At 42.7% G+C, this 23,614-nt stretch overlaps 1 protein-coding gene across 3 annotated transcripts in view; it reads left to right on the forward strand.

Moving 5' to 3' along the window:
• The first annotated feature begins 2,367 nt into the window (after positions 1-2,367).
• The window catches only part of LOC148036297 (Isochorismatase family protein), a 50,018-nt gene continuing 28,771 nt past the window's right edge, over positions 2,368-23,614 (forward strand). The window contains exons 1-4 of one of the 3 annotated variants that reach the window (XM_087679128.1): positions 2,368-2,632; positions 3,155-3,268; positions 13,835-14,051; positions 14,157-14,273. In XM_087679128.1, coding sequence (XP_087535254.1) covers positions 2,558-2,632; positions 3,155-3,268; positions 13,835-14,051; positions 14,157-14,273 — 523 coding nt within the window. In that variant the 5' untranslated portion in view covers positions 2,368-2,557. Of the gene's footprint in view, positions 2,633-3,154; positions 3,269-13,834; positions 14,070-14,156; positions 14,274-23,614 lie in introns of all 3 variants that reach the window. The other 2 variants (XM_087679129.1, XM_087679126.1) reach the window with 2 other exon arrangements.

Genomic DNA, 23,614 nt, shown 5'->3' on the forward strand with positions numbered 1-23,614 from the left:
GTCGGTTATGCATTGTTTGACTTAGTAGGCCACTTTCCTTTATGTTGTATCTTATCTATACTTTGTGTACATTGTAAAGAGTGTGGATGAAGAAGAAGAAACCAACAAGAAAACGTTTTGGCCTCCATCTCTCTTCTTATCTCTTGAGTGAGCTTCTCCTTGTGCATTCTGTGTGTGTTCGGTGCAACATCTTGAGCAAGTCCCCCCACCATGCGATTCTTGATAGCAACAAGACAAATTAAGGTGTATGTTGCCATTAGTTGTGGCATCACCAACTTTCAACTAGATCATGTATCCCTCCTCCTCTAGTTTCATCTTCATTTTTTTAGCTTACAAGATAGCGAGAGCACACAAATGTATAAATCTAGTTCAACAATCCCCTCATACTCTTTTGATAACCTCATCCCTTCCAAGCACAAGTGATTAAATACCCTAACTCCAACTTATAATCTTTCATTAGTCCCACCTATACAAATCACACATGATGGAGATACCTATTCCAATCTACCAAAAGGTTGACTAGCCCCCAAGAGTCTCTCTTACTCAATTAGGGTGGTTGTTCGAAATACTAAATTTGCCAAAATCACATGTAGCCCAAATGTAGCTCTTCTCTCCCCCTCTCATGCATCGCAATAATTCACCAATCTTCACATAAAAAGATAGGGGTGCTAGTGATGCACCATTCCTTCTATCAAGCACAACATGATATGAGAGAGAGAGAGAGAGAGAGAGAGAGAGAGAGAGAGAGAGAGAGAGAGAGAGAGAGAGAGAGAGAGAGAGAGAGAGAGAGAGAGAGAGAGAGAGAGAGAGAGAGAGAGAGAGAGAGAGAGAGAGAGAGAGAGAGAGAGAGAGAGAGAGAGAGAGAGAGAGAGAGAGAGAGGATTATAAATGACATGACTCCCAATTTTTGACCATCAAATTGATGTCAAATCTCACAGAGTTTGGAAGTTACTGTCATACCATAAACCGAGAGCTTTGGGTGGTGCATCTTCAAATGGTTCAGTTGGAGCATCTACCTTGCCTTGCCCTTTCCCTTGCATGCTACCTCAAAACCTTCTATACCCTCAACACCTTTGTGTGTTTTCTTTGCCCATAACTTCAAACACTTGTGAGGTCACTACATGTGGCTCAATGACTTGCGTCGATCTCTTAGGTTCTTATTGGCTTGAAATTCTATATCTCACATTGCCCCACCTCCTAGGCCTTAGAGGAGAACTTGATGGCAATTTGGGTGTAGATTAGTGGGGCAGGCCACCTTAGCATGCATGTTGGTTAGCACAACAAATCACAAGCCACATAGGCATTTGTCATATGCCTTCGTCTTCTTGATGTCATTGAGGTGGTGTTGGTGGCAATGGGCCATGTTGGGGCCTTCCAATTGGAGTTGGCACTCATTGAGGTGTTGGCAATGGGCCATCTCAGTGACCTTCCAATTAGAGCTAGCACTCCTTGTGGTGACACAATTGAAGCTCTATGTTATTTACTCTTTGGTGGCCATATCGATGACTAGTGACTTAGGAAGACCTAGAAGAGGCACGATGGAGATTGATCTCAGTGCAAGCCTTAGTGTCCAAAAGTTGCAGCTCTTATGGATTGACATATGCATAGAGCATAAGTATCTGCAAGACTTGGAGCTAGTGTTGTAGCTCAAGCGATTGGAAGATGTAGATAGGATAAACATTCATGAATTAAGTATAGAGAGATGTTGAACCATAAGCCGAGAATGGGGAAGAAGATAATGAGGATGGTGTTGATTGTGATGCGCAATGCTCATCCTCATGAGGATAATATTAAATGCCTAATCGTGATGCTTGGTGCTCATGCTTGTGTAAGTACTAATATAGAAACTCCTTCATTAGTAAGAGGTTGGAGAATTATTTGATTGATGATCACATCTAAACTTGGAGTCAAAAAAGAGGTGAAGTTGTAAAAAAAAAGGGAGAAAAATTGTGAGGTTGCCACGTAGGATTAGCTAAACTCTGGTGCTTCAAGGGTTTTGCTTCGGTGTTTTTCTTTTAAAAGATATAAAAGATAAAAGATGCATAAGTTTTCATCAAAGCATCTACAAGTATATAACTAAAACTAAATGGCCTCATTCTAATTTCTTTCTTTTGAAAAAAAGAAGAAGATATGAACATTTTCTTTGTTGGGAGAAGACATGAACTTTTATATCCTCATGCACACATGCATGCCTATCCTTGCCAATGTAATGCTGGTCTCCCTAGAGATATCAACTGAAGAAGTGGAAATAAGCAGCATAGTGTGACAAAACTAGAGGCTTAAGGGTTTGACCTTGTGATAGCCTTTGCGTGACCTAGTTGTGCATACCCTACTCACAAAACAAAACAAAACAAAAGACACACACGCATACCCACCCATTGGGATTTTTGCTGATTTTAAGACCTCTCTTAACGAATATAAAATTTTCCCCAAATCTTTGCAATCGGCTCGACATTAACCTTACTCTTTGTTGCCATTAATGCTGTAGATATATTAACAGAACTTCGTTGCCATTTGCTTGATACTAATCACCAGTTCTTACTGAACACTGACTGCCATGACGACCAGCATTGGAGGTAAAGACTCATCGACGTATTGGCAGAAGAGCGCTCTCCTTGTCATCGACATGCAGGTTTAATTCAGCTTGCTTGTAATTCTTTCGAGAAACAGTTAACATTTGCAGTGGGAAATCATCATATGCATCATAAGAAATCTTATGCAAGTAGCACTCAATTGATCTAGTGTTTTATAAGGATCTATTGCATTGCATTATACTTCTGTTTCACGAAGATATTTCCATCAGTGGTTCTTCATCTCTGCACAGTATCACTGAAGACTGTGTGCATCATTGGTTTCTTCCTCTGATGTAGAATAGCGCTAGTTTAATGTGGTGGTTTATCAAGAATGCTTGCACTCTACCTGGTTTTATGAGGACTGCTTGCATTGGTGGTCATCTCATGCGCAGTTGCACAAATTACATGCGGCCACATTTCGAGGACTGTTTGCATTACTCCTGGTTTTGTGAGGACTGTTAGACATCAATGCTCTCTTAATTGCATGTGCAGTAGCAGTAGTTTGATGCGATGATTTTATGAGGGCTATTGCTACTGACTCATGCATAGTAGCACTAATTTGATGTGGTGATCTTGTTCAGAACGATTTCATTCTTCCTGGTGGACCCATGCATGTGAAGGGGGGTGCCGCTGTTGTATCTGCAGTCCAACAGGCTGTCTCGTTTGCTCGCCAGAAAGGTTCACTGATTGTTTGGGTAGGCCTCTTTTTGTAGCTATTATGACTCATATATGCTGAACTCATTGCAACTCTGCTCTAATATTTCAGGTTTTCATGAAGCATCCAGAAATAGGTATGGTCACCTTCTATGAATTATTGTATGATGCTAGCCCAATGTTCTCAAAACAAGAGAATTGTCAACTAGTGGAGCAAAACATTTGAGTTCCTATGTTGCAAAAAGCTGTTATTGGTAGACAAGTGAAACATCTACATATAGATAATAAACTCAAAACTAGGTGGCCTAAATTGAGCTGGTGGAGTAGACAGAAGTGGTCACTACACAAAATCAGGAACTAGGACAGAGCTTTGAATGTTTCCTATCAACTTAGTGAAGGGACTCACAAGTAGACATGATCATACTGTTAGCAGAAGTGGCTCAATTGCTTGGGTGCTAATTTGGATGCTATCTAATGAAAATCTTTGAGCCATTTTTTTGAATCTGATGTAATGCATGTTTCAAAAAGAGAGTGAAAATATTCTTTCTTAGTCTGTCCTTTTCGAGCCTTGATCTTGACCTGCCTGATGATTTTTATCCAGGTCTTGGATAACTTAGTCAGCTATATATTGTCTTGTGTTAGTCTCCAAAGCTATGGTGAGAGAATTATTGGCTTGCCACGCATAGATAGTCTTGAATACGACTGCTTGGTGGTCTCAAGTGATCAGCCTCTTTGGGGAAACTTTGCTATGAAGAATTTGCTGAAATGTTTGGGCAGTTCCACAATGACTTCACTTGGCAAACAAAGCAATTGATGATGAAAATTTGTGTAGAATTCCTCAGTCAATGAAAGCAAAGTACAAACAATTTCTTGTAGTGCAAATGAAGCAGTGACAAGTTCACATGATAGAGGAGGGACAATGCAAATCTTCTTGATGATGGTGATGGCATGTGTGCAAAAGTGGTGGAAGTGCATATGCTTTCACTACGAAGATTTAGTTGGATTCACTTTTATTTTTGTGAAAAAAGGTGTGACTAATTATATCACACTCCAAAGAAAATACAATGAAGTACAAATACTCAACAATCTAGCTAGAGCTGGGTGCAAATCAAATCACATATATACAAGCCTCTTGGGGTAGTTTGGGAGGGATGGGGAAAGAAACCATGGAGGAGTGTAACTCCATTGGGGTTTACCATCCTCATGTGGAAAACAAGCTATGGCAACCTCAAATGTGAAGGAACTACTTCCAAAGCTCCTCATTGATGCCAGGTTTCCCCTAAAGCCACTCCCAAGGCCTTTGAGGGAGTGAATGATGGATGACTAGACTCTGCCAAAGTGGCATACACCGATATTCGCTATTGAATACCAATTGGTTGCAGGCCTTCCAAACATGCCACCTTGTGAGACTGCCAATAATCTCCCATGCATTAGATTGTGACGTTGTAAGCTCGAGTACTTGGTAGTTGGCTAGAGCCTCCAGGCCCACAACTTCACATGAGCTGGCCTTGATGATAAAGATCATGCCATGCATCTCCGCCTTGTAGAGTAGGTGACATCCTTCATTGACAGATTGCCAGCAGAAAGCACCTTAGGTCACGGGTGACACACTTAGGTTTGGGCTCTACTCGATGGAGTATCCTACATTCTCCTCTCTGGAGCAGCTATGCTGCCTTATAAGCCCATAGGCAATGCTTCAAAGTTTGTAGGTGTTGCTGTGGGCAATAGTGGTAGATTCCGTCTTGTCGTAGCTTAGCCAATTGTAAGACCCCCATTTGCCACTAACTATAGGAAGGATGAGACCCTCCTTGGCCACCATCTATCCCAAAGGTGTTACTAGAAAGTGTGTTTGAATGGGTTGGTGATGCTATGCTGTGTCTGGTGTTTGTTACATGATGGAGCCTAGTCCATATCATCTTGCATCAAGATGTGCTTGTTAATGTGCTATATAGCTTACAAGCAAAGAAACTCACCAGCTTTTGTGAAATTGATGAGGCAGGCTCCACTCTCTTGGATTCTAATCTGGCTCGTCTAAGGCCTTGTTCTCCCAAATTCATAGTCACCACTCTTGAATATTTGACCAAGCAATGTGTGGGTCAAGTTGGCACAACTTCCCTTCAAGTCCCATAACTCGGATCCTCCTCTGAGGAAGGTTGGGGAAAGCAAAGTGCTACTACCTTGTGCCTAGTGCTAATTAGCCACCCTCTTGCATGATGGTGTTTGGGGAGCGCCTTTGACACCACTTGCTACCTGCACTAGGATGCCTACTATTGGTGAAAATTGGGTTGCCTAGTCATGGCTTGATTGCATAGGCACATAGTGGGGAGGGGCAAGTGACTCTTGTGGGATTGTTGCATCAATCTCTAACCATCTAGCCCCTACATGATCAAGGGCTAGAGAGAGAAGATTGCATCTTCGGTGCCATATGAGCCTCCACTCTTTGTCTTTTGCCAAAGTTGAATGCAAATGTGAAGTCGGTCCACCAATGGTGGAGGCATTGGTCGAAGATAAGCCTACATTCAAGGCTTCCTCATGAGTAGCCATAGGTGTTGGTGTTGATGTGCCACTTTCTCCTTCTCCTTTATTGGATCCCCCTCTCCTCTAGATAAGAATCTTGTTTGCAATGCTTTGAGGGAATTCCTTGCATGGAGCAACTTGCCCCCGGTCTTGAAAAGATGTTGGAGAAGTCAGGTTGCACCACTTATGTAGCACTTCCTGCAATACTTGCACGTCCAATGGTGGGAGTTGGACTTCTTCGTGTCCCTATCCACACAGTGGTGTGCAAATTGAAGGCCTCATGCTTCTCATGATTCATAATGCCGATGGTGGCTTCAAGCTTGGAAGTTTGGGTGGGGGAGAGGAGAGAGAGAGAGGGAGAGAGAGAGGCTTGAAAGTTAGAGAGAGGGGGCGGGAGAGGCTTGATAGATTGATGCTTGAAGATGGAGGGGGTGGGGGGAAGAGGAGAGAGTGAAAGCTTGATTGCCAAGATTCAAGTGATGCTTAGGAGAGGGAGATGAGAATGCTTGCTGATTTGGTGTGAAAGGATGGAGGGGAGGAGCACCTTTTATAGACTAGAAAAGATGCGGGAGAAGGGATCCAAGACCCAATAGCATAGATGGATCATGGCTCGAATCCAAGGTTGAAGGCGTGAAATGACACAATCCAAAGGCCAAGGCTGGACCTTCAAGTGTGTGAAGTCGAACAGTCAGTGTGACAAGCTGGTTGGAATCCAAGGGGGTTGGGGGAGGTGTGCAAAGCTGGAAAAGGGGGTGGATCGTGCTGTCCAAGGGGGAGGAAGGCCAAAAGTGCCACGTAGGCAACAATGGGCAGAAAACGCACAGTCAAAATGTGTGGACAGTCACGTGGGAACGCGTCCAAACGCGATGGCTGAAATGTGCCTGTTTTTCATTCGGATTCGTGTGAATAAGCATGGTATGAATTGTGCGGTACAAACAAGTACACACTACCTACTATATATGGAGGCAACTATGGAAACAGCCCCAAAACATGTAATTACCAAAACTTTCATTAAAAAGAAGTGCAGTCCTAGTGAGTTTTTGTGTCCCATAAGCAAAACCCTAATTTGGGAGGATCCACTCATCTATAAATAGTAGGCTGCCCACCATTCAATCTCATCCTTGTTTTTTTTTCCGTGAATATAATTGAATTAAGTAGCAATATTTACATCAGACCATCAAGTCAGCTAAGAAAAAGAGCAAACACAAATCACCAAGACTTTAGCACGCAAACATGACACGGAAATGACAGTTGGTGTGGAGCGAACAATATCCAATCAAGGAGCAGGAATGTCTGGAAAAACCGGATCAATTGAAGCCGTAGGACGGATGCTCGAGGTCGAATAAAAAATAACGGCATTTCGAGTACGCCAAATATGCCACAGAGCTGTCCATCTAAGGAAATGGAAGAGGCAAGAATAATCCAATTGCAAAGCAGACATAGAAGTCATCCTTCCCATAATCCACGAACGGGCTGAAATTCGTTGCCGAGTCACCGAGAACCACACACAGGAGACAAAGCTCCAAATTTGTCAAGCAACAGGGTAAGAGACAAAGAGATGAAGCAATGACTTGTCACATGTAGTGCAAAATATACAGTGACCTCGAGAGATCTTGTGAGCACGCAATACATCCCTAGTTGGAAGGCCCCCAATAAGCAACCTCCACATGAATACTTTACCCTGATAAGGAACCTTTGACTTCAAGAGTTGGAGGAGTTTTCTTGCCACCACGAGGCATCCGAAAGTGCTGACGAATATGCCAGAAAGAATAAAGACGGGGCTGCCCAGGAATAACACCATCATGGACTATTTGGAACCCCCAAATGAGCCATGCGATTAAAGTTCTCTCGCAGCAAATCTTTATTAGGCCAATCCAACAACTTGGAGGTAGCTAGCACTTCTTGTAACGAATTCTCCTCCTTACGAAGATCAGGAGGGTGCCAAACTGCAAAACATAACATCTCCTGCTAGGATGCAATCAAATGAGAAAGGAGAAATGATTGGGAGACCTTAATAGGCCTCGTAGAGTTAAGCACATGCCACCAAGAAACTTGAATAACTGTGCTACCATGAGAGATGCCAATCTTTTCTATGAAAAATTTTGCAATATCTAACTAGGGATGACTCTGTACACATAGTGCCTACAAAAATGCGAGTCTCAAAGCAACCATATGGAAATTAACATCCAATAATACTGCTTCCCCCATCCTTTTAGGTATAGTCACATGCTGCCACGAAATCGACACCTAGCCCAAATGATTCCCTTTCTTTTTCCACAACATAAAGTGAATAGGTTGAACCAATTTCAAAAGAGACTTCTTAGTCCAAGGAAGTAGTGGTAGGAAAAACGAGACCATATTGATCATGATGCACTGAGCAACTTTAAGTCTCACATGAAGAGGCCAGCCTTGAGATTTTCAGTACATGAACCGATCATGTACATCCAATCAAGCAAGGTGGGGGGGGGGGTACATCCACACCAGTAGGATAACCCAGTGTCGGGTAATATCTCCTTTAGAAATCACAACTCCTTGCTAATCCAAAACTTTCAAATCTCTCTCCGTACAAGAAAGCAACGTAGACTTTTGAGTATTGATATGAAGTCCCGATGCTAAAGCAAAGAGATTTCACGTAGCCATTGCCTGATTAACATTAGTACGATCAGCCTTTAGAAACATAAAAGAATCATTAGCCAAATATTGACCCAAAAGTTGGGTACGACCGGGAAGAGACAAACCAACAATCTCACCTTGATTAGCCAACTTATCGAACAATGAGAGCATCGGGTGAGTGACCAAAGCGAATAGCAAAGGATTGAGAGGATAGCCTTGCTGAAGAGACTGAGACAGGGCAATTTCATCTTTGATCCCTCCATTAAGTGCAATAGGAGCCACAACACCCTGACTAATGGTATCAACAAGGGAAGTCATGCGAGAACCAAATCCCATGGTGGACATCAGCTGCCACAAGAAGGACCAGCTGACATGATCAAATGCCTTTTCAAGATCAAGTTGAAGCATAAAAAACCTGTTGGCCTGAGGCTTTGGCATAATCAATCTCAAGTTGAACATTCAAAATGTTATGCAATATATTCTGTCCCTTAATGAAACCATATTGCCGTGGATGAACCAAGTGCGGAAATAGTTTCTGCAATCTATTTGCAATAATTTTAGAGAATATTTTATACAAGGTGATAGAAATTGGGCTCCATTGTTTCAAAGAGGTCGGAGAAGAAACCTTAGGCAGTAACTGAATCACAACAATCTTCCAGTCTGAAGGCATCCTACAAAAAGTTCAAACTTGCTGACACAGGTGAGTTAATGGGTCCTTAAGCTGCTCAATATGGGCCGAAAAAAGCTCATTAGGAAGCCCATCCCAATGAGGGCTTTTCCTTCGTGGTAAATGGGACAACACATCCTCCACTTCAGCCTTTATGATATCAACTTCCATCAAATGAACCCATTCAGGCTTAACCTGATTACTAACCAAATTGTAAATGTATTGACGAGCAGAGTGAACAACATTTGAAAGAATTTCTTGTGGTCCCAATAGAGATTTATAATAAGCAACACACATTTGGATGATGGAAGTAGGATCAATCACCATAACACCTTGCTCATTTAACAAACACACAATATTTTCCCGAGTGTATTTTTGCCGTAATCGAGTAAAAAACTAGTGAGATTGATAATTATTATCTTACAAGGCTTCCGTTCGGGTTAACAATTTGTATTTAGCATATTCCTCCTCCTCTTGAAGAGATTGAACTCTACGTTTCAACCATTCAATGCATGTGAGCAAGTCATTAGTCGTATCCCCTGACTGACATAGAGACAAGGAGTGAGCCAACAAAGTTTGTGAATGCTGCAATTCAGCTTGAAAAGAAGAAGCATGTTGAATACCATATCTGACGGGACAACTCTCTTGTATTGTCCCTAAAAACAGCCCGTGCTTCCATCCCTTGAGATAGGACCCTTGAGCTAAAAGAAGCAATCAATTGCTGGATCCATTCCAAAAACTGATTTTGCAGCAGAAAAGATTGGTTGAAATGAAGAGGCAAATGAGCAAGCAGAGCCTTAAAGGCATGAATAGGCCTGTGTGTCAAATCCAACACCAAAGGATAGTGATCTGACAAGACATGTTGTCGCTCCACCCACATATCAATGACCGTTGGAGAAAAGAATCACTCTAACAAATATTATTCCTATCAAGTCGTGCCCTGGTGTTTGGATGCTAAAGAGAACGATAAGTATATCCAGAATGTGAAGGATGCAACCAGGACCACATGTCCTGTTTCAAAGACACAGTTTCCAGTGCATCCCAAGCCTGTCACTTAAAACCATCCATGATCGAATGCGGTGAACTTGCCTGATCTGTAGATACACATGCATTAAAATCACCCATAACAAAACCTTGACGAGCCATGGAAAGGCAGTGCAAGTCATCCCAAAGCTGACGGCATTCTCGAGTAGTAGAAGGAGCATACACGACCACCAGCCATAAAAACCTCCCCATCATATATGATTTCAAGCATTATAAATTTGCTGTGAGAGTTCTGAGAAACCAAGGAAGGTTGTAGGGAAGATATAACGGCCAACATAACTCCAGATTTCTGTGGAGCTTGACCATTGAAAAACACTGTATAATCCTTGTATACATGAGAAGATCCTGCCAAAGTATGTTGTTTGTGCTCCACATCACAAAAAACATCCCAATTACCAGCTAACGCAATTTTCCACAACCGATACTGCTTACTGCAGGAAGAAATACCTTTTAACATTCCATAAAGCAAGTCTCAATGTAAACCAACAAGAAAAAACTACTGAGTCACCACTTTCCCTTTCCCTTTAACATCCATAGCTTTCGTAGCTTGAAATCTCTCCATCTCACTACGGAGCACATCTACAAGATCCGCCCTCGCGTCAAAATGCAAAGTAGAATCAGAAGCCCTTTTATCATCCACACCAACTACAGGTACACGCGAAGATTGAGGTTTCATATAAAACCCTAACCCCTGCGTTGAAAAGTCTGAGTAATTGGTTGAGGAGATGGGTGAATAGGAGTCGAACGAGATTCCTGTCTAGCATTACGTCTACCACAAAGACCCAAGAATCTTCTTGAGGAGGCAAATTCTGAGCAACTGAGTGCGATGCATGCTCAATATCAACTTGGGAGACATCCTTATTTCCATTATCATGTCCATGTAGGGTAAGAGGCACAAGAAAATTCTCTTGTTGCTAAGCCATCTGCTGAGGAGCATGCTCTTGCATATCCATATCAGGATCCAAAGAACACTGCAATACCTCAGGGCTTCTATCACATTCGGAAATAGAATGGCCCAATTGACCACATCTAAAACAGTGTCCAGCAAATGTGCCCCATTTAAGCTCATAAACCAATGTTTGCATCCTAGGGATCTCAAAACTAATTTTGGTTGGCCGAGGTTTCCCTGTGTCCCAAGCATACAAGCCTATTCCTATTGAGGGAGGCCAACCGGGGCTCAACCAACACCTCACCAAGGTTTCTCAAAACCAAATGAAGAAGCTGCCAAAGATGTGCAGGAAAATCAACCACCTCCACCTAGATAGGGCATGCTTGCCTAAGCACCTCCTGAAACTCAGCCATAGGCCTCCATAGGAGCATATGTACCCGCTGAGCATCCATGAACAAAGGAATACGTTGCATAATGCATGCACGCGCATTTGGGGTACGAAAAAGAACTTCAAAAAGCCCTCTTGGTCAATCATAAATCTCTTCAACTAGAGGGATCTGCACTTGCCCTGAGACATCATCTTGACACACATCAATACTGACAAGCATGGACTGCAACCAAGTATGGATCTTAGTAATCAAAGGAATCCTTTCCGTAAAATAAAAGATGGCTGCTCTCTCATGGAAAGCAACAATCTGCTGTAAAACCAAGTCAATTCCCATGACAGCAGCCAGGTGATCCCCTTCCGGTAAAGAGCTTGCTTTACCCTCATTGGCATGAACATAATCTGACATAAGATTGTTGGCAGTGGCAAGCATAAATTGAAGAGACCCATCAGTCTGTGAGCAAGGAACATGAACATCTTGCTGAAGCAAAGTCGGAGCACATCAAACCTGTTCATCAACTGACATCCTACAGCGTTTTTCCATCTCATCACCTTCTATGATCTATCAAATGCCCTGAATCCTCAGCCAAAGAGGCACCATCTGACTCTGCCGAATCTTTATCATCCCCATGTCCTATATGCTGATCGAGAAAAGCCACATCAATGCCATTTGATTCCTGCATGTTTGCCATATCAAAACTCACCTGTCTCTCTTACTGCTGAGGTCGCATATCAGTTGAACCACAGATCATTGTGTCAGTAGCTAGAACCAAATGAACAGCAGAGCTGTTTAGGGCTGTGCAGGTCTGTTCTTTCTCTGCCTCCAGGTCGCAGGATTGCAGGGTGGCACCCAGCGCAGATGGCACCAAATCCCGCAGCAGCTTGAAGGTCGACGCCCAGCTCTGTCTGACAGCGGTCGTAGTCGCAGGCAACTCCTGCACGGCGCAGGCACAGGGCAACAGGGATGTGATGCAGCAGGCTGGTGAAGAGGTGGATGCAGGAAAGGGAGTGCACAGACTACGCATAGTTCAGACTGGCGATTCTCCTCCTGGTATTCTCTCTAGACACGCCCTCTCTCTCTCAAAACTCTCTCTCTCTCTCTCTCTCTCTCTCTCTCTCTCTCTCTCTCCGCCTAGCCTGTTTGTTGAAGTCACAGGCGACAGGTAGGGTAAAAGGGGCAGGCAGGTGTGGGACAGAGGGCCCAGGCCCACGGGGCACACAGACAAACCTGGGAACGGCAGGGACCAGAGGAGTGGGGCAGCAGCCCCTAGGGCACACGAATGCAGGGCGCACTGGTCAGGTAGGTGACCGCAGGTAGAGGCGTGCCATTGACGTTCCTCCAATCTCACCCTTGTTTTGTAAGTCACATCAGTCCACACTCTCTCTCACATTGTTGGGGCACAATTTTCAGCTTGCAGCCAACATCCATCTACTGTCCAGCCACCATCGACTGCAGCCCTCACTTGGCGTTTGTCCATTGCCATTGGTGCCCTAAACAACTGCATTTTCAGCCCCAGCTGGCTGCCCTGCTGATCAGCTCCACATCAACATTAGTTTGCAGCCAGTTTTGGCAGTTCAGGCCATTCCTCAGCTGATGCCTGTTTATCAACTTTTTCCATCTTCCAGGTGGTATACTGCTACATTCAGCCTCTAGACTGCTGCACCAGCCTGCTGCCCTTCCATTCTCAGCATTCTTTCAGCTCCAGCTGGGCAGTTATAGTACTTGGGATCTGTCCTCATAGGACATCACAAATTAGGGTTTGGCTTACGGGACATAGCACTCTTAAGAAAAGTTTGGTAATAACTTATTTTGGGGCTGTTTTAAACAGCTGATTAAATGGTTTAAGTTCGTAATGCATTTTTTAGTTGAACACCATGGTCTTGTTATCTTCTAAACTACTCCCTTTCTCTCCCAACCCGTATTGAGCCCACCACACTCCAACAGAATTCTTTGAGGTTGCATGTGCATAAGTCTGAGCCATCTAATCACTGCCATCAGAGGCCTGAAAAACAGTATTTACTGATTTAGCAAGAAGATGGTATCATAGATGTTGAGCTGCATTTCTATATGCAGACCTTGACCTATTGTCGGTACACTGCCAACAGCTCTGGAGCACCCCAAAACCCTGAAAACAACTCTTCAAATGCTGATTTCTGAGTTCAGATGGTAGAGGAATGAGAATTTTTAGAATGCATATGTTTAGTTCTCTTGCATGCAAGAAGTCAATAGGCATTAGGTTGGATGGGTGTGCACACAAAAAACGGTGGGTGGATTGTTCTCAAATATGTGATGACAAAGGTTACGCTTGCTTACCTATGCAGTCTCTTGAGTATTTGATTTGTTTGCTGCTCTTTGATAACACAGTGCAAAGTTGCCACATAATATTGCATGTGCTAAGTCTTTGGGTCATTATTATGATACGTAGAGTCAATTAGTTTACTTCAATCCTGAAAAAGTAAAGTTTTCTTAAGTTGTATCATAAAATGTGCAGGTAGTCCGTGAACACCATATTAGCGGGAGAGATGTGGAGCTTTTCCGCCAGCATCATTACCTAGCAGGGGAAGTGGGCCCTACAGTGAAGGGAACAAAAGGAGCTGCAATAGTCGATGGCCTTGAACCTCAGCCTGATGACCACATTGTTGTCAAATACAGATTTAGTGCCTTCTTTGGGACAAATTTGCACTCACTTTTGCAGCGCGTTGGGATCTGTAATGTGATTGTTGTCGGTACAATATATTCATCAGATCTCTTGCTAACTGAAGCTCTTATTGATGCTGGGATTATTTCCAACTCAGCTTGTTGTTTACTTTCAGGTGTTCAAACCCCAAATTGCATCAGACAGACTGTCTTTGATGCCGTTGCACTGGACTACCCATCCATAATAGTCATATCAGATGCAACAGGTGCTGCAAGTTCCGATGTCCATAATGGTTTGTATACATTCAACTCCCTTTTTGCAGCTTATGCAACAATTTTGTGGATTTTACTTGCTTCTGTTGCATAGAATACTGAATGTGTATATAAATCTTCCATATCATATTTACACAGCTAGAGATTAACATTGTCATATAAATGCCTGTTGAAGTGCCCGGCCCCTAAATTCTAGGTTTTGGTAAAGCTAGTAACCTTGAAAAGGATGGTGATGCAAGTAAGTGATATCATGTAAAACTTGTAATGCTATATAGATATGCTGAATTTTCAAAATTTCCTTGTTGTGTTGAATGTGCACAAGATAACATCTATTGACGAGGATGATCTGTGCCATGAACATGCAAGGTAAGCAAATCAATAATATCTGCTTAGTTGCCATTGGAACCCCAGAGTAACCAAGTTGGCAACTGTCCTTATGGTTTGCTGGCTTACCACTCTACCATGCAATTTTGTACATACTCCAAACTTGCTTCTTCTAATAAAAAATGCAATTGTTGAAATATGGCAGCTATTGGATGACTGCAGTGGCCACATAGCAATACTTTTGCTGTAAGAGGTTGTTTGGACCTTTATGTCGGATTTGATGGTTGTAGTATGAAGGCCCTAGAAGGACTGTTGGCTCAATAGGACCATAGAGTCCAGGTATCCTTGTGCAGGCCAGCCCCAAAACTGCCATATTTTATAACTGAGATGCACTTATGAACTCCAGTACTGGACTGGACTTTGTGCATAAATAGGACATCTAAGAGTATATGCTATTCAATCAATGGCTTGCATATCACATTGCACTCACCCCCTGCTCTTCATAGAGTATGCTACCTAAGCATTAATGTTGATGTAGAGCAGTGTTTATTGTCTGTGGAAAAGAAGTGGTTCTTCCTTTCTCTGGACTAATGTGCGTACGATAATACTTAAACTTGGATCATTCTTCCACAAATTTCCCATTTGTGGCAGAGGCAGCCCAACAATTTCTGGTGCAAATCTTCCTTTCTCATATCTGCCAGTTAGAGCTCAAAGTCTTGGTAGAAGGTTGGAGGTTCTCTTTGCCTTTTGTGTAGTTGGGATGATGCCATTGCAGTGACTGTAGCAATGGCTACTGACATTCAGGGTGTTTGTAGGTGGCCATCAGTAGGGGATGTGAGAATTTGATGTCATGTGCAAGTCAGTGGGCTATAATCAGGTGCCCAAAGAATGAATGAACCAATAACAAATGAATGCTGATGATATTTATCATAAAGAAAAGACACTGTGATGATGAAAATGAATGAATTTGTACAAGCACCTAAATGAGCCACAATGTGGTAGAATAGGAGCAAACTGCTGTTGAAGGTGAAAGTTCAAAATAGAAAGTGGTGGTAGGGCATGCAGGGGTCAGAGTTACTGCAGTGGTGGTTTGGGCTGAGTGGAGTACAGGGGTTAGAGAGTTGGGACTCTCAAAGAGGTGGTCTGGGCTGTGCATGCCAAAGGTAGTTGAAGAAACCATGAACAACAGGTTGGAATGTATCTTGACTCAGATGGATCCTGAATGTGCGAGCCAACTAACACTCAAACGTAGGGTACTGAACTGTGAGAAATTTTTATTGTGTTTTGGTCCCTGGATGTTGATGATGAGGAATATCTGTGTCTTGGATGTAGCAGCAGTCCATGAGCAGCAGAGTTTGTTGTTTTTTGATGTAGAACAGCAGCATGGACACTTTGGAGCAGCCAACGATATTGTAGTTGTAGGCCATTGCATGGGCTATGTGTTGATGCTCTTTGATCCATGATCCGGGCTTTATAGGCATTTAAACTGTCATTATATACAGTTTGGCCCCTTGTGTCCAAGGCACTAAGTACACTATGGTGTCCCAGGCACTAAGTGCACTAGGGTTAGGGTTTCAGTTAGGGTGTCCTATGACACTTTGTGCCATTAGCATGTAAGTGTGGCATTCTCATTGTGATCCCCTTGTGTCGTATTCTCTCACTCACTCATTAATACATCTCTTCTCATTTGTGATTGAGTGTAATTGTGCATGGATTAATTCTTTCATTCTCATTCATTCTTTATTTAATTAATCACGCAATTACTCCACACTTTGGCCAATAGTGGTATCAGAGCCACTTACCTTCTTTGCCATCACCATGGCTTGTGACCATCAGCCAATAGCACCAATTATCCTATATGGGTATATATGATGTGACATGTTTTAGTCACAAAGAATTTATGGCATATTGTAAATGGCACCAAGTGAAGGCCGGCTTTTCTAACACTTGCACCACCTCTTGCCTCCATGTCAAGTGGTGGCTCTCATGATGCCGAAAGATCTTCCTCTTTCACATTGCCTCCTACTCGATCAAATTTGATGGGATGGCCGTGATGCCCAAGTGCATGCCTTAAATCCGTGAAGAGAGCTATCATTCCACACATGTGATCATGCAAGATAGGCAATGATGCATGGGATCAGCTTGCATCAAGTCCAAACCGAAAGTAAAAACAAGCATACTGGTCAAAAATCAGCAAATCCTCGTGTTGGTCATCCTTCTACTTCCATGCCATTGCCATCAAAGACGTCCTTCCATCCTGGTCTATCCTCTCATCCAACCTTTCAAAGGGTACAGTCAACAAACCCAAGAGGTGTAATTATTGCCGAAAGATGGGGCATGACATTATTAACTGTTGAATGTGCGTTGCATCGGCAACGAAAAAGTCTGATCTTGCTCTCACACATGAGATTGTGAACTATACTCAATTTAAGGATTATACTGTTTTCATTCAATGTTTGCATAATCCTTCTATTCATGATACTTGTTTTTCTCATTGATGTGGCTTCTACTTGGTATTTCAACAATGGTGCATCCAAGCACGCCACCTCTTGCCGATCATTATTTTCCTCTCTCATGTACCTAAGGGGGTCACAGTCGTGTGTCAACAATGCCTCTTATGCAGTCAAAGGCATTGGTTATGTGCAAGTTCTCTTTGTTTTGGGTACTCCTTTGACATTGCACGATGTTCTCTATGTGCCTAGCATCAAGAAGAATTTTATTTCTATTTCAGCCATTGTAACTTCAAGGTTTTGTGTCATAATTGATGGCCCTAATGTGCGGTATACGATGATCATGATTCTTCTTTCATTATCTTGACATCCACCCTTACTAAGGGCCTCTATCGTTTTGATACATATGATTAGTAGCTTGTTGAGAATCCCATTTGATGCCGTCAGGGATGAAGAAGATGATCACCTGTAATCGAGGGAGCAAAACGCAGTCCTCACATGTTGGGAAGTGGGCTCGGTCACAAAACACAGTAGTAGAATGCCGCAATAGAATGCAGCAGTAAAACGCCACAGTAGAACACGATAGCAAAATGTGGTAGTAGAACGCCAAGTGGAGATAGATACAGAAGCCATGAACCATAATGTCCTCCTCGTGGGGTGCGACCGGTAGTGGAGAGGATGAAGAAAGGAGAGAAGAATGTGGAAGAGAGTGAATGTGTGGAATGGTGGTGTATAAATGAGGGGAGAGGTGGCCTATATATAGGCCTTGGCTATCTAGGGTGGCACACCAGTGTGTGGGTGCCCACTAAAAAATGTCAAGAATGAAGGCACTAGTCCTTTTTGGGGCTGTCAATGCAAAACCCTAATTGAAGTGAATAAATGAAGAAATGGTTTCTCAATAGGGGGAGTGGGGGGGATATCTTTCCAAACAGTTTTTAGAGTATCTTGCATCGCGAGGTGTTCATCATTAATGCACCGTCCCTTACCTCCTACAACAAAATAGAGTAGCACAACGGAAGAATAGGTCACTCATGGAGTTGGCAAGATGTATGTTGAAGAGTAAGAATTTACAAAATTCTTTTTGGTTTGATAGTTGTAGCTTGTTGTCATCCAGACCGCCAAAGTGTCCCCTCATATGAGCTCGAATGAGGAGCCAATCCCACTCTCTATCATAAAACAACTCATCATGAACCTAGATGTCATTCCCAACTCTAGGATTTCAAACTTGCTAGACTTCTATTGATACAAAAGGGAAGTCCTTTTGTAGATCCTTTGCATTTGTATACCCGTATAGATGAGGCTCACTTGCCCCACCTAACCACCCTCTTACACTATCTCTTTGGCACTGAGGAGTCATGAGGGATGATCGCATCACCTACACTAGAAAGCATTAAGAGGAGGGGCAGCCACCCCCTTCCCTTTCTCTGAAGAATATGACCCTTTCCATGCCTTGGTTGGAGCATCCGAGTTGGAGTCGGAGAAGGATGACGATGACTCGTTGGAAAAGTCAAGTCAATTTCGTGCTTCTTCTTCTCCTCCTTCCTTGAAGTTGCTAACTCCTTACTGTCCTTGTGCAAATGTCCCTTCTTACCACAGTGATAGCACTAGGCCTTCGACTTCTTCTTGTCACCCCTCTTTGAAGGTGCAAATACCTCATGAGGGCCACTAAGCAACATTAAGGACATATGTGTGAAGTTGATTGGTATTAATGATGTTTGGGTTTACAAAGCATTGGCTACTCCAAACTCTGAAGGGAGCTTATAAAGCACGGTCCCCATAAGATGAACCTTTGGAAGGGCAGATTGCATGTGTGCAAGTTGATCCTATATTTGTGTAACGCAAAGCAAGAAAGATTGGATAGTATCCTTAGGCCCAAACTTCATTTGCTATAGCTGTCCATAGAGGGTAATGGCATGCATGGTTGAAGGAGCCTCGTGCAACATTTGAAGCTTCTCCCATACACTGAAGTTGTCGTGCAAGAGGTGATTGTCAGTAGAACCTCTTTAGAGATACATTTGAGGAGCAGAATACTCGTGCTGTAATGGCTTGTACACAAACCATGCTTTCATGACATCACTCCAAGTTAAATAATTAGGGCCATGAAGTTTAGCATTAGTAGAGTGGTAGGAAGGTGCCATTTGGAGAGGATAGGATGAGAAAATAAAGAAGAGAAGAGAGAGAAAGAGTACAGCTGAACGAAACAAGAATTGCACTGATCCATGAGTTCACATGTAGTCGATAGAGAGCTGATCACAAAACGACTTCTAGAAGAAGGCAAAATCCCATCAAACACAGCCCAAAAAGGATAAAAAAGGAAGATTACAACTAAATATCACTGAGAGAAGCCTGAAAATACTATCGCCCAACCTGCACAAAACCAGGAATAGGAAAACATAGGCAGCTGTAGCAAAAACGCAGGTTGTCCAAGCATTAAATGCAGCCATACAGGATTAAATTAAGGCAGAAAATAAAAACTCAGGCTACTGTTCTCAAAACGCAGAGTAAATATGGCTGAAAGCAGGCCGATTGGCTCTAGATTGAGGTTGCCTAGACAGCAGCAAGCAGAAAGAGGCTAATTAGCAGCAGCAGTAGATGGTGAGGGCAGACCTCCAGCAGTAGAAAACTGTTAGCATTCATGTTTGTCATGCCTTGTCATCTCCTGCTTGTGAGCCTCAGATGAGGACTTTAGGAGCTCTGACCTGTCTGTCACTTGTTTTGATGGAGGAGGTAGCTCATTCTAGAGTACCCAATTTATTGCCGTTCAGTGCATTTTCTCCTCCAGTTGAGATTTTGTCTGCATTTTTCGGGCAGTTTTTGTGTTCGTCAACCTGTCTTACCTGTCGGACATTGTCCACCTTTTCCAGGAAAATTTTGAGATTTTATGGCATTTTACCATCATTAAATGCTAGTTGGCCATATTTTGACCCCAGATTTCAAGTCAGCCAAATTTATTTATAGCCTCCCCCACTCAGTTGGCAGACCGTTCATTCATCTTCCTCCTTCCTTGGCAGGTGTACACTCTGACTCTGTTATCTTCGTCTTCGATGCTGCCGTCATCATCAGTCTGATTTGGTGCCCTCACTAACCCTGCGGGCTGCGTGCAGGGACTCATCAGTCCTTCTGTATTCAACATTCTTTCCTTGTTCAATGTAGATTTCTTTATTCTTTTCTTGTAGTCTCTCTCCGTTCCTTTGTCTCTATGTTTGTGTTCCTTCTTCCATTGCACACTCTCACATGGTATCATCGCCCAAGAAAGAGACATAGATGATTTTCGTGGAGAAGACCACCCTAGACTGCCAGGCGGCCGTGCCACATCAACATTTTGCTGAAAACGCAGCCTTCTTTTTGAAGGTGACAACTTCTTTGTGTAGGTGACAGTATTTCTCCCCTAGGTGGACCCTCTACATTGAGTTCCTTGTGATCCTATAGCCCTTTCCTTCTGATTTGGGGCTGTCTACTGCCAAAATGCAATTTTCTTGTGGGTGTCTTGTAAGATTTTAAATATGTCTTACAACTAGTTTCATGGCTTTGATGATACAGATAAGGAGCCTTCTCCCCACTCCTTCGAATGGTGGCGAGTTTATTGTGAAGACTATGGTGCGGATCGTGAAGCAGAGAGGTCGCCTAGCCTATTTGTTTAGAACCCTCTCTTCCCTGTTCTCTATGTTGAGAAATAGACAAATGATGTATGCTCCAAGAGGAGCTGTCCTGAATCCCATATGCACAGTGAGGAGAGTGGAACAACTCAAAGCCTATAAAGCATTGTACTTGACTATGAAATGAACACAATATCATGATGCTTTGTACTTTCAGTTAAGTGTTTGTCACTGTCGATTCTACACAAGATTGTGTTTATGAGTCCAAGCTAATCTATCTTGGAACCTAATTCACTTGTGTAATAGTTTGTCTCTACTTGTCCATGTCATTATGAACTTGGTTTACATCTTTGATCCACCATAGCTTGTGTCATGTCCTAGATCCACATCTTTTAACATGGTATCAGAGTCCAGTTGGGCATGGCATAGCTCACACTCTGAATCTCTAGTCTCCCTTCATCTCTGGTGATCTTTAACCAGCCCACATTCAGCTCATATCTTCAGTTTCAACTTCAAATCTCAGTTGGACCTTGTGGCAGCCATAGCCAGCAGTCTTGAAGCTCATGTATCTCACTCCACATACCAAATCTCTCTGAACTTCCTTCTGGAAAGTTGTTCTCCACCTCACAAAGCTTCCCTGTATCACATCAATCCATGAGATTTGGCTATTTGGACCTCAGCATTGTCACTATTGTCAGTTGCTGCCATAGCCCCAGTTTGTGGCCTGCAGGACATACCTCACTTTGAGGTCTCATATCTCTCAAACCAGGCAATATTTCAGTGTGCTTTCTTTAGGAGTATTGTTCTTCTACTCAAGGAGCTTCTACCTATCACATCTAAGCCTGACATTGGATACCTACAAGCCTGGCATTGCTGAAATTCGACGTTGCTGCCATATCTGCGCCTGGTTACGTTTCGTTGATCTACACGCGGACTGCAGTACTCGATCTTGACGATTATCATGGGGCTCTTGTAGAGCATGGAGTAAGCTACATTTCCATAAAAAAGTTTCCAAAATGATCAACTCTAGCTCTAGATATCTGTTAAAAACCAGACCTGGGTCAAAACCCTAATCTAGGAAGCCATAGCCATCAAGGTGCAAGCTCATTTTTCCTTCAATTTCTCATTCCTTTCAACTGAGGGCACACACTGCCACTCTTATCTGAGTTTGAACTCAGTTCCCAGCAAGATTAACACTTCAAATCAACAAGCAAGAAGAAGATCAAGCACCGACATTCAAATACTAAGCTCAAGAATAGTATCTATTGATACTCAACTAGTGTCATTTGACACTAACCTCCTTGTGACACTTCACAAATCCCCCTTGCTGGTCTTTTCTCAGTTAATTGGAGCTGCTCAACATGGCAGAACTTGAGCAAATAGCAAAGTTCAATGGAGAAGGCTTCCATGCCTAGAAGGAAAAGACCATGTACCACCTGATGCGAAACGACTTATGGGACTTGTTTGAAGATGATGCAGATAACAAGAAGGAAGATGATGAAGACGGGTTTGTTGAAGAAGACCAGTTCAAATCCAAAGAATGGAAGAAGATGAATAATAAGGCACTAGGCATCATTGCTTGGGGATTAAGTGATGATGTGTTACATCATATATCTGGCATTAGAAATGCTAAAACCGCCTGGGAGGAACTTGATAAAATGTTTGGTACTCAAGCAAAGAATTCAAAGGTAAAACTTCTCATGCAGTTTTATAAACTGGATATCAAAGACAGTGCTTCTATGACCATACACATTAATAAGTTTAAGAGTTTAAAAACTCAACTTGCATCTCTTAAAAAGAATATTGAGGAAGATGAAGCAATAGCCGTACTGCTTGCAAGTGTAAACAAGGATCCATATGAAAATCTTGTGTCCACTTTGAGTAATGTTCCAAGCCTCACACTTACAGATATTGAGTACTCACTACTCGATGAAGAAGGCAAAGTAAAAACCAAGAATGCAAAAGACAATGTCTCATCATCTAGGGAAAATCTTTTGTACACCAAAGGAGCTGGTGGACCTAAAGGAAGAGGTCGAGGATTCATCAACAACAATAACAAGGATCGGATTACATGTCACTATTGTGGTAAGACTGGCCATGTAGCCAGTGAATGTTTCCACAAGAAGAGAGCCCAACAATTACAAAGTGATCATCACCAGAACCAATACATGGAAGAAAGAGAAGAAGAAGAATATGCTTCCACTACCATCAACAACTCTGACAGATTGTTTTGAAGAACTTTCATTGTATCTTTCATATGTTTCTTTTCCCATAGTGGATCTTTCTTTTCCTTAGTGAATTTGATTTGTACAACCCTTGCCAAGATGTAAAGTCTCAAGCTTTAACTTGACTAGGCTGCCTATGAGCTAGTCTTCTAGGCCATGTTATCATGAAGGGGGGGCAAAAGCCAGCAAGTGTAGGGACTCATCATTTGAGGGGGGGTGTTGAGAAATAGACAAATGATGTATGCTCCAAGAGGAGCTGTCCTGAATCCCATATGCACAGTGAGGAGAGTGGAACAACTCAAGGCCTATAAAGCATTGTACTTGACTATGAAATGAACACAATATCATGATGCTTTGTACTTTCAGTTAAGTGTCTGTCATTGTCGATTCTACACAAGATTGTGTTTATGAGTCCAAGCTAATCTATCTTGGAACCTAATTCACTTGTGTAATAGTTTGTCTCTACTTGTCCATGTCATTATGAACTTGGTTTACATCTTTGATCCACCATAGCTTGTGTCATGTCCTAGATCCACATCTTTTAACACTCTACATGTCTCATAGAAGGCCCATGTTGCTGGCCTCCATATGCCATCAATGGCACCTTCTATAGGTGCCCATATCCCCTTCTTTACCCAAAGAGGACCCGCTTGATGGTTCAAACTACTTGCTTTGGTCATGTAAGGTGGAGTGTATCCTTGATACCTTCAATCTTTGGAAGTTTGTTACGTACCCTATTCCCTTAGTGAAGGATCCCACCGTTGGA

The sequence above is a fragment of the Lygodium microphyllum genome, chromosome 5 (genome assembly GCF_053477565.2).
Source record: "Lygodium microphyllum isolate KBCC chromosome 5, Lygodium_microphyllum_v1.1.10, whole genome shotgun sequence".
Lineage (NCBI taxonomy): Eukaryota > Viridiplantae > Streptophyta > Polypodiopsida > Schizaeales > Lygodiaceae > Lygodium > Lygodium microphyllum.